The following is a 12,650-nucleotide window of genomic DNA, read 5'->3' as shown; positions in this document are numbered from 1 at the left end:
TTTGAGATTACATAACTTTTTTTTGGGCTCCTGGTCCCGGCTGGGGCAAGGACCCACATCAGAGACCTAATAATTTTTTAATATATATTTTTTTATATACTTTTTTATTTTTTATTTTTCATTTTTTCCTTCCAAACCCCCCCCCCCCCCCCCCCCCCTTTTTTTTGGACTATATTTAAAAATAACCATCTGGAGACCTCCCTCTCGTCCTTCTCTGTACTGAGACTTTTTTTCGGAGTTCCCTTCTTTTGTTAGGTTACCCACCTGGCTACAGGACATCAACAACACCTGGACCACTGCCCGTAACGCCGCCCCAGCTACAACTACGGGTGCCCAGGACCAAACAGTCAGCAGTAAACTACGGGACCTAAGGGACTTCCACCTACACCACCAGGGAGACCCACGTGGCAACAGGACACCTTAGACGCTTGAACCTCGCCCTACTGGACCACGGCCCAAACAACATCCCAGCTCCAGCTGGGTGAAGCCCAGGCTTAAGCCATCAAACCATCTACGGGACCAAGGAGACCTCCACCTACTAAACACCAGGGTAAGAGCCCCCTCCAGTGATTTTCCAAAATGTTTTTTAACAGAGTGAAGCCCGTACCTTCGAGTAGTCTAGGACATAGGCCACAGCTCACACATACACACACAAACACATCCCCACAACCCCTGATGTCTGTAGGCACGCACTCAGCATCATTATGCAAACATGGCAATCCACACAGGATAACAGCCATGGACACAGCACCCACATACACATTACATCAGGCACCAGACCCGGCAACCCGAACGGCGTCAAAACAAATTTTCCGCCTAATACAAGCAGTACACCATAAACAAGTAACAGATTATGCAATCACTAGCAACACTTTCCCACCCGGGATGATGCGTCAAGTAAACAGACTAACTGACTTCATCAAACCGGCCACACCATCAGACACCACACGTCATAAGGTGAAAAACAACACAGACAATTGGATGAGAGCAAACATGGTTATATTACAGGAACATTACACAAATACAATACACACCCTCGGCCATACACCACACAACCCCATAGCTCTTCAAATAGCTTCTGGTTGGGCTAGAAAACGATATGGCCAGAGACTCCGGCCGGATACCATAACAACAACAGAAGGTATTCTGAACAGGCATAGACAACACAACAACAGCAATAACAATAACAAACCTTTTATCAAAACCAAGACCAGGTTGGAGGGCTCCCTCTCCACCATCCCGGAACTATTGGATGAAGTAGAGTTTCCACCACTACCAGTCAGCAGTAAGTTACCCCCTACATTTCAACCCCATTTAATTCCACAGGCCCGGACACCACTTCTCCCCACCCCCACCCAGTGCCAGACAACACTGGATGGGCTACAACCTCAACCCCAGCGACTCAGACAGGACCGCCCATATCAGACCAACAGACAGAAGACATTCTTGTTACCCCAAACCAGGCCCCCCCTAAAACCGACACCACCTGACCAACCCATACCCAAACCACGACTAAGATTATTGAATGGTTTACCGACCCACCCAACCTACATGACTTCCAGACTAACCCCTCTAGACCAAAACAACTCCATCCCTCCCACAGTGAGGGCTAAGAAAATAGTCTCCTGGGGACCCGAACCGGCCTCCCAGGAGGCAGGAGGGAGCATAAAGCTAAACCCCAGACTCTCCCCCATCTTACCGACAGTGACTAGACGGGACTCCATAGCGACACGACTACCTCCTAGCTCCAGTACCTCCGACACGCCGACTACCGTTACAAAACGGTCACAACAAGTACAAGCCCAAATTCATCAATTACCGGACACACAAAACAATACCCTAGAATTTCAATCCATATCATTAAACACACAGAATTACTCAAATACCTCCACAATTAACCATGACACTATTTCCTCTTCCCCTTCCACACCCACAGGTGTTGCTGATCCCCGAATTGGCACAATGGAACAGCGAGGAGCCCCGGTAACCACAACGGGAGGGTCACCAAACATGATGAGCGGGCAATTAAAGGCTAACAATGCCATTGAAACCACATCTGAGACCTCCCTACCACTCCTCCTCGGAAGTCCATCTCCCACTGGTGCCATTCGGGGATCCAGCACACCTCCACTCCCCGACGATAGCCCCGCAGGACCCTCCTCCACTTCCTCCCCATTCAGCTTACCACTACACATCTCGACACCAGGTAATTACCACCCTACATCACACATTGCTCGACACACCCGGAAACTCCAGGACTGGTCTTTCAAATGCCACAGACCAGTCCTGTTTTTAGGGGATTCAAATATCAATCGAATCCCCCCCCACAACAACCCAGACTTACAATTAGACAGCTACCCGGGGGCTAACATGTACCACTTTTTAAAGATATGTGAAAAAACGGTACCCAACCCCAACACAAAAATAGTGGTCCTCTCCATTGGGATCAATAATAAGGACCAGGACCCCAGGCAGACTTCCTGCAAACAGTTAAAATCTCTATACAAACAGGCCCAACTTGCCTTCCCTAATGCCGACATCTACTTCCCTATCATAAACTTCTCAGACAACCTCAGCGTTAAACAACAGTACAATTTAAAATACATCAACAACACAATAGCCACATACTTCCCATTTTTAGCAGAGATCCCTCACGACACATTTTTAACAGAAAAGGACAACATCCATTGGAAGCCGGCTACCGCGCAACTCATTTTCGATTACTGGCTCAAACAGTTAAATTTATAGTAAGACCCAAACCCAAACCGGGCACAAACGCCACCCCTAACCCTAACCCTAACCCTAAACCTTCTAATCCCAACCCTAACCCTAACCCTAACCCTAACCTTAACCCCAACCCCAACCCTAATCCTAACCCTAACCCTAACCCTCCAAACCCTATGCCCCATACTGACCCTGCAGTCGACTTGGGGTGGAGCTCTACAGCAAACATACTTAACTTATCCACACTATTTACTCCAACTTCAGATCAGATCCGGTTGTTGGAAAGGGGTCTTTCATTCATCCCACGCCCATTACAGTTTGACTGGGAGGAATTTCATAGGGATTTACACCAATACAACAGAAGGTTAAAGATCATCAGTTATTTCTATAATAAACCGGACCACATTCAGACACCCTTCACTCACAGGTCTAATTGGGAACCCACCACGGCTCAATCACACACAGCCACAATAAACCTGGTGCAAAAGAACAAACAGGCCCTGCGTTATTACCGGCCCCCAGGGGACGTTGTTGACAACCTCTCGGGGCCTGAACGCAGGGCCTTAGAAGAACTTACCCAAAATCCTAATATTATCATTAAACCCGCGGACAAAGGTTCAAAAATAGTCATTATGGATAGACAGCAGTATTTACTGGAGGCAAACAGACAACTCTCAAACACCACACATTATAAACCCATTCCGTCAGACCTACAAAGTCAAACCCAACCACTCCTCCGTAGTATTATACAAACTTTATATGACAATAAAACCATTAACCACAAGCAAAAAATCTACCTGTTTGGCCCCGACCAACCCCGCCCCCGCCAGTTCTATCTATTACCTAAAATCCACAAGGAACCCCCATCATGGACCGTACCCTATGAGGTTCCTCCCGGCAGACCAATAGTCTCAGATTGCAATAGTACATCATACCTTATCTCAGAATACATCGAACATTTCCTTGGACCCCTTTCCAATAAACACCCAAGTTACATCAAGGACACTTATCATTTTATAGATACCATCCGGCCCATGGTTGTTCCAAATCAGTCATACTTATTTACAATCGACATAGACAGTCTATACACAAATATCAATACACAAATCGGTATCAAGGCTATAATATCCAACTTCAATAACAACCCCGACAACAATAGACCGGACAAAGAAATTATTCAACTCCTTACCATCTGCCTCAACAATAACGACTTTTCATTCAATAACAAACAATTCCTTCAAATCCACGGAACGGCCATGGGTCAGCGATACGCCCCGTCATATGCAAACATTTACCTGAGCGAGTGGGAGCGAGAGGCATTGGCCAAGTGCACCCACAAACCCCTCACCTACCTCAGATTTTTAGATGACATTTTTGGAATATGGCAACATGACATTTCTTTATTTTCTGATTTCATTGACACATTGAATAGCCACCATCAGTCTATTAAAGTTAAGTACATCATAGATCCACTACAAGTTAATTTTTTAGATACAACTGTTTTTTTTGACCGGTCAAAAAACTTGTCATACTCACAACTACTTACCAAAGTTTACTTTAAAACAACAGACACACACGCCCTTCTCCATAAAACTAGCTATCATCCGAAACACACATTTAAAGGCATTATTAAATCTCAAATCATCCGTTTTCACAGAATATCATCCCGTGTAATAGACCTGCATTCTTCCATCTCCATCCTATTTTGTAGTCTCAGGTCTAGGGGCTACTCCAAACGCTTCCTCCGCCATATCAAGACCAGCACTTTGGCGTCTCTCGCTCCCACTCGCTCCATTCCCCGGATTGCTCCACCCCGTGTCCCGGTACCATTCATATCTACCTTCTCACATAGAATCAAAGGTTTACATAACATCATCAAACAGAACTTCATTCATACTCAAACCCTACAGCCGGCTTTCCAAAATCACGTCATCATATCAGCTTACAGGAAAAACAAAAACCTCCACAGTTTACTAATAAGGTCAAAATACTCTGATAACAAACCACCAACACAAACACAATACCACACACATTATAAAAACAGAAAATTTATTTCAAACCCTCACAGCAATACAGCATTCCCCACATTAGGTACATTTACACTCCACACCACCAACGTCATTTACATCATTACATGCACCACCTGCAATAAACATTATATCGGGGAAACAAAACACTCCATACTCACCCGATTAAAACAACACATATATAACATTGGGGAAGGCAAGTTAACCACCCCCCTCATTAACCATTTTCAGCTCCATTCCGTCAATAATCTTATAATCTCTGGTCTAGAATCAGAAGACCATTGGACCATTGGGCAGAGAAAGAGGACAGAAAAATTATGGATTTTTAAATTAGGTACAATCACGCCAACAGGCCTCAATGACAATTAAGTACACTCATAGGACACCCACCCGACAATCAGTTTAAATTTCCCTCTCATGTAGTCTTCCTTATCAGCTCCCCCGTGTTTTCCCCTTTCCCCCTCCCCCCTTTTGTTTTTTTTTTTTTTTTCCCTCTACAACCAGCCGTGCTGCCTGGGTCCACTCAGGCCCCCCGGGGCACCACTTTAACACACATGCCTCGGGGGGAATCGAACTAGGATTCTCTGGGCCAGGGGCGTCATCTCTGCCACTACACCATTATTCATTTTACAATTTTGTTTCCATAAATCCCCATTTTTCATTAGTCTATGTTACTCCAGTATTAAAATACCACCTTCATAGATAAAATTAATCCCCAACCAGGTTTACTTAGTTTTTTAATTTAATTTTCCTCCATAAAATTTAGACAGAATGACGCCCAACAAATACTCCAACCCAGGCAGCAACCGTATTCATCCTTTCTCTGTCCCATGGTCCTTGCAGACGTGCTCTGCCTGGGGATCATACCCTGGTCCCCCGTTAGAGGGAGCGGAGCTCCTCCAACCGTGCCACCACTTTAAGATCAATAGGCCAGTGCAAATAAACCATACTCATGAACCCTGAACTCTAACCCTAACCCAACCCTAACCCTAACCCTAACCCTAACCCTAACCCTAACCCTAACCCTAACCCTAACCCTAACTTTTCCTGGAGCAAAGATTAAAGTAAGACTCCAGATGAACGATTCATGGAGCATAAAGTAAGACTCCCACTTTGAGAATTCCGTGTGTATGAAGCCACGAAGAACAGAATTTTGCCTCCGGAACCTTTGGAAAGCTCTGCGGAAGGCCAGTATCACAGTCCCATCAGTGGAGATCTACTTTCTCATCATTAAATGTTTACTCACCCCTGCCTGCCACTCAAAGTTCAACTTGAGGTACCTTATTACAAATATAAGGACAACTCAGTCATTCATATAAAATAATTCTTTAAAATACCTAATATTTATGTAATTACCTAACCTAATTGAGGAGGAATTACCTGCCCCACTACAAACAACACCAAATGGTCCATTTCATATAATTTGTTTTCATAACTGCAATGTAGACCACTTACCTGTGTAATTACCTTACCTGCAAAATGAAAGAATTAAGGAATTACAAACGACAACAATTGGTTTATTAAATGTTATATTTCAAACTGACAAAAGCATTAATACAACCACATGACAAATACTTACCTGGTAAATTACCTTAAAAGAAGGAATTACCCACCTTACACCTCAATTGAATCCACCCTTCACATTGTCTGGAAAACAGTTTTGTAAAAGAAAGGGGAGGAGCTTCACAGAGTATATAAAGGCAGAACAGCAAACAGCTCACTGCTCACTCTGACCTCAGCCAGCATAGGACAAAATGCTCCATGCACTCAACATAAACAAAGCAAAATGACTTGTGTTTATTACCACTTATTACACCTCTTAAGCCCAAGCCTGAAGAAGATTTATTTCAATCGAAACGTCGCGGCGGGCTTAAAGATTGCAACCATGGATGTGTTATGACACTATTATTGAGAATTAAGACGATACTTACCATTGTAATTACCTTACCTGAAAAAAGGAAAATAGAAGGAATTACCTACTCCAATCAAGGATGATTTAAAAACCAAATTTATGGCAAATGGTCTACGTATAACAACTGCATTGTAGCAGAATTTTTTTAACCACCTATATACCTTACTGGAATAATAGGACAATTATCTACCCCAAACAGGGAAAATTTAAAAGCATATTTTATGACAAATGGTCCACTTACAACAACTGCATTAAATCAGAATTTTTAGAACTACCTATGGTGTTCATTTGAGGTTATTTTACCGAGTGAGGGGCAACCTATGTTCCAGGAGTGGCCCGTGCACAACGTTGGACCGACTGGGTCGGTCCACGGATATTACCGTTCTTACCTAACCCTGGCCAGTGCCGCCTGGAACAGCATTGGGGTGCCCCTCTAAAACACTACTTCAGTCTTCTCCATGTTGGACCGATAAAGTCCAATTTTAGGAATCGTTTCCCACAACGTAACCGGCGAGAAAGAGGCCAAGGAATTAACGGCTCCCGACGGACCCTGCTTTCTACTACCCCTACCCCAAATCCTCTTTCCCTAACCCTAACCCTAGGCCCCTAACCCTAAACCTAACCACAGGACCCCTTGCCCTCATCCTAACCCCCATCCCATCTGGTTCAGGGACGATGCTGTTGGACAGCGTATATATGAAGAAAGACATGCTTTTGACTGGGTATTGGAAAGTGGAATGACTCATATTTACACTACGTAGTATTCACCTTTTCTCCTTCCTTAAATTTTAGTGGGGAAAGGGTAGGAATTGTCCACAAACAAACACCAATTGGTTTATTACATGTTTATTTCAAACCGAAGAAACATCAAAATAACTGTTTATTCAATACTTACCTTGTAATTACCTTAAATTAAGGAATTACTCACCCTACGACACACAACACCAATTGGTTTATTTATTTATTATTAAACAGTAAACATCATGACATGACCAATGTTGTCTCTTTTCAATGTCCTACAGGACACTCCACTGGTCCTCATAAAAACTTGAGTGAGCAGTGTCAGCTGCATAGAGGTCATATCTTGACTGTAGAACTTAAGATCTCCAGGCGAACTTTTCCTGGAGCAAAGATTAAAGTAAGACTCCAGATGAACGATTCATGGAGCATAAAGTAAGACTCCCACTTTGAGAATTCCGTGTGTATGAAGCCACGAAGAACAGAATTTTGCCTCCGGAACCTTTGGAAAGCTCTGCGGAAGGCCAGTATCACAGTCCCATCAGTGGAGATCTACTTTCTCATCATTAAATGTTTACTCACCCCTGCCTGCCACTCAAAGTTCAACTTGAGGTACCTTATTACAAATATAAGGACAACTCAGTCATTCATATAAAATAATTCTTTAAAATACCTAATATTTATGTAATTACCTAACCTGATTGAGGAGGAATTACCTGCCCCACTACAAACAACACCAAATGGTCCATTTCATATAATTTGTTTTCATAACTGCAATGCAGACCACTTACCTGTGTAATTACCTTACCTGCAAAAGGAAAGAATTAAGGAATTACAAACGACACCAATTGGTTTATTACATGTTTTATTTCAAACTGACAAAAGCATTAATACAACCACATGACAAATACTTACCTGGTAAATTACCTTAAAAGAAGGAATTACCCACCTTACACCTCAATTGAATCCACCCTTCACATTGTCTGGAAAACAGTTTTGTAAAAGAAAGGGGAGGAGCTTCACAGAGTATATAAAGGCAGAACAGCAAACAGCTCACTGCTCACTCTGACCTCAGCCAGCATAGGACAAAATGCTCCATGCACTCAACATAAACAAAGCAAAATGACTTGTGTTTATTACCACTTATTACACATCTTAAGCCCAAGCCTGAAGAAGATTTATTTCAATCGAAACGTCGCGGCGGGCTTAAAGATTGCAACCATGGATGTGTTATGACACTATTATTGAGAATTAAGACGATACTTACCATTGTAATTACCTTACCTGAAAAAAGGAAAATAGAAGGAATTACCTACTCCAATCAAGGATGATTTAAAAACCAAATTTATGGCAAATGGTCTACGTATAACAACTGCATTGTAGCAGAATTTTTTTAACCACCTATATACCTTACTGGAATAATAGGACAATTATCTACCCCAAACAGGGAAAATTTAAAAGCATATTTTATGACAAATGGTCCACTTACAACAACTGCATTAAATCAGAATTTTTAGAACTACCTATGGTGTTCATTTGAGGTTATTTTACCGAGTGAGGGGCAACCTATGTTCCAGGAGTGGCCCGTGCACAACGTTGGACCGACTGGGTCGGTCCACGGATATTACCGTTCTTACCTAACCCTGGCCAGTGCCGCCTGGAACAGCATTGGGGTGCCCCTCTAAAACACTACTTCAGTCTTCTCCATGTTGGACCGATAAAGTCCAATTTTAGGAATCGTTTCCCACAACGTAACCGGCGAGAAAGAGGCCAAGGAATTAACGGCTCCCGACGGACCCTGCTTTCTACTACCCCTACCCCAAATCCTCTTTCCCTAACCCTAACCCTAGGCCCCTAACCCTAAACCTAACCACAGGACCCCTTGCCCTCATCCTAACCCCCATCCCATCTGGTTCAGGGACGATGCTGTTGGACAGCGTATATATGAAGAAAGACATGCTTTTGACTGGGTATTGGAAAGTGGAATGACTCATATTTACACTACGTAGTATTCACCTTTTCTCCTTCCTTAAATTTTAGTGGGGAAAGGGTAGGAATTGTCCACAAACAAACACCAATTGGTTTATTACATGTTTATTTCAAACCGAAGAAACATCAAAATAACTGTTTATTCAATACTTACCTTGTAATTACCTTAAATTAAGGAATTACTCACCCTACGACACACAACACCAATTGGTTTATTTATTTATTATTAAACAGTAAACATCATGACATGACCAATGTTGTCTCTTTTCAATGTCCTACAGGACACTCCACTGGTCCTCATAAAAACTTGAGTGAGCAGTGTCAGCTGCATAGAGGTCATATCTTGACTGTAGAACTTAAGATCTCCAGGCGAACTTTTCCTGGAGCAAAGATTAAAGTAAGACTCCAGATGAACGATTCATGGAGCATAAAGTAAGACTCCCACTTTGAGAATTCCGTGTGTATGAAGCCACGAAGAACAGAATTTTGCCTCCGGAACCTTTGGAAAGCTCTGCGGAAGGCCAGTATCACAGTCCCATCAGTGGAGATCTACTTTCTCATCATTAAATGTTTACTCACCCCTGCCTGCCACTCAAAGTTCAACTTGAGGTACCTTATTACAAATATAAGGACAACTCAGTCATTCATATAAAATAATTCTTTAAAATACCTAATATTTATGTAATTACCTAACCTGATTGAGGAGGAATTACCTGCCCCACTACAAACAACACCAAATGGTCCATTTCATATAATTTGTTTTCATAACTGCAATGCAGACCACTTACCTGTGTAATTACCTTACCTGCAAAAGGAAAGAATTAAGGAATTACAAACGACACCAATTGGTTTATTACATGTTTTATTTCAAACTGACAAAAGCATTAATACAACCACATGACAAATACTTACCTGGTAAATTACCTTAAAAGAAGGAATTACCCACCTTACACCTCAATTGAATCCACCCTTCACATTGTCTCGAAAAGAGTTTTGTAAAAGAAAGGGGAGGAGCTTCACAGAGTATATAAAGGCAGAACAGCAAACAGCTCACTGCTCACTCTGACCTCAGCCAGCATAGGACAAAATGCTCCATGCACTCAACATAAACAAAGCAAAATGACTTGTGTTTATTACCACTTATTACACATCTTAAGCCCAAGCCTGAAGAAGATTTATTTCAATCGAAACGTCGCGGCGGGCTTAAAGATTGCAACCATGGATGTGTTATGACACTATTATTGAGAATTAAGACAATACTTACCATTGTAATTACCTTACCTGAAAAAAGGAAAATAGAAGGAATTACCTACTCCAATCAAGGATGATTTAAAAACCAAATTTATGGCAAATGGTCTACTTATAACAACTGCATTGTAGCAGAATTTTTTGAACCACCTATATACCTTACTGGAATAATAGGACAATTATCTACCCCAAACAGGGAAAATTTAAAAGCATATTTTATGACAAATGGTCCACTTACAACAACTGCATTAAAGCAGAATTTTTAGAACTACCTATGGTGTTCATTTGAGGTTATTTTACCGAGTGAGGGGCACCCTATGTTCCAGGAGTGGCCCGTGCACAACGTTGGACCGACTGGGTCGGTCCACGGATATTACCGTTCTTACCTAACCCTAACCCTAACCCAGGAAGAAAGACCTAAAAAGGCAGTAAGACCTCAGAGAGAAGGCAATTTATTCCCTGGTATACCCCACCCAACTGTGTTTAATATTTAGAGGACAAGAGATCCCTATAGGTGTGTGATTGGAGCCTATTTTAATGGAATTGATGGAAAAGGAGTATGGGAATGAGTGCTTGTTGGAGTGCTGTGATTCGGAGGGACAAGGAAACTTCACCAGGGGGAGGAGCTAGATGGGCTATATAAATGATTGCAACTCCTTGGCCAGTCTCAGACAAGACAAAATGCCTCATGGAGCAAGATCAGGGACAAGCTCTCCCAGAGACCCACCATGGGGATGACTTACCTCTTAATTCGACCTGACCTACTTACCTGCCCTAGCCTGATGAAGATAAACAAATTTCGAAACGTCGCGACAGGGCCTCCGGACTTTAAGCAAAAATGACAAATTGTACTTACCTGAATAAGCCATTTACCCTCCCTCGGCTGAGCGGAGAGACTCAAGACATATTTGTATATAGTTCATTGGATGTTTATTTAGCTGTAATGACAACATGTTTAACACAACTGTAAAAATCAGTGTGTTATTACGATATTATTAGACAATACTTACGGTTATTTTACCCCAGCATGCTTCACATACCTGTAAAAAATCAGTGTGTTGCTGCAACATGATTAGTGGATACTTATGGTTATTTTACCAAGTGAGGGGCACCCCAGTCCCAGGAGAGGCCCGTGCATAACGTTTGACCTGACTTGTCGGGTCAACGGATATTACCGTTTTCACCTAACCCTGGCCAGTGCCGCCTGGGACACTTAATGGGATGCCCCTCTAAACATCACTACTTACCTATTACTTCCAATATTGGAGAATCGACTCCCATAAAAGCAGCCAAAATGATATAGAAACCTGGAATGACAGGAATTAACGGGCCCAGGACCCGGTTTCTACACCCTCAACCCACCTCTTACCTTCACCCTTACCCCCATCCCATTTTGGTTCAGGGCACGATGCCATTGGAAAACAATAAATGCTGTTTGTAGTTGATATGGAGAGTAATTTAACTCAGGACCACACAAAATTTAATTTGAACCTATACAAACCACACCAATTTGGATTCCCTTAGTCAGTAGTTATGACCACATAGTCATCAATATCCCTAATCAGGGTCCCACTACCCTAACCCCAACCATAGGGACCCCCTACCTAAACCTAACCTTTGACCCCTGGACAGAACAAGTGACCTGAGACATCTCACCTAACTCCTTTGAGATTATTGACCAAAAACATAGTTTCCACAACCAGTTGGTTTGCAATTCTTTAATTTTGGGCAAGTACAGTACAGGAAGAAAGACCTAAAAAGGCAGTAAGACCTCAGAGAGAAGGCAATTAATTCCCTGGTATACCCCACCCAACTGTGTTTAATATTTAGAGGACAAGAGATCCCTATAGGTGTGTGATTGGAACCTATTTTAATGGAATTGATGGAAAAGGAGTATGGGAATGAGTGCTTGTTGGAGTGCTGTGATTCGGAGGGACAAGGAAACTTCACCAGGGGGAGGAGCTAGATGGGCTATATAAATGATTGCAACTCCTTGGCCAGTCTCAGACAAG

General features: G+C 42.6%; 1 protein-coding gene across 1 annotated transcript; it reads left to right on the top strand.

The window, feature by feature from the left end:
- Positions 1 to 606: 606 nt before the first annotated feature.
- On the top strand, positions 607 to 7,469 carry LOC133950328 (uncharacterized). The gene is made up of 3 exons (XM_062384578.1): positions 607 to 1,285; positions 1,937 to 2,206; positions 7,456 to 7,469. Exons 1-3 carry the CDS (start codon positions 676 to 678, stop codon positions 7,467 to 7,469), a joined length of 894 nt encoding a protein of 297 aa, XP_062240562.1. The 5' UTR covers positions 607 to 675.
- The last annotated feature ends 5,181 nt before the right edge of the window (positions 7,470 to 12,650 follow it).

This window comes from Platichthys flesus, chromosome 24 (genome assembly GCF_949316205.1).
Source record: "Platichthys flesus chromosome 24, fPlaFle2.1, whole genome shotgun sequence".
NCBI classification, from domain to species: Eukaryota; Metazoa; Chordata; class Actinopteri; order Pleuronectiformes; family Pleuronectidae; genus Platichthys; species Platichthys flesus.
Note: the sequence above shows the minus strand (reverse complement) of the source record. Positions and strands in the feature narration are given on the sequence as shown.

Bases quoted from the DNA above. Each gene is read 5' to 3' on its own strand.
- LOC133950328 (XM_062384578.1), top strand. From the start codon at position 676: ATGTCTGTAGGCACGCACTCAGCATCATTATGCAAACATGGCAATCCA. The intron at 1,286-1,936 runs GTAAGTTACCCC...CCACACCCACAG, and splicing joins TCCACCACTACCAGTCAGCA to GTGTTGCTGATCCCCGAATT.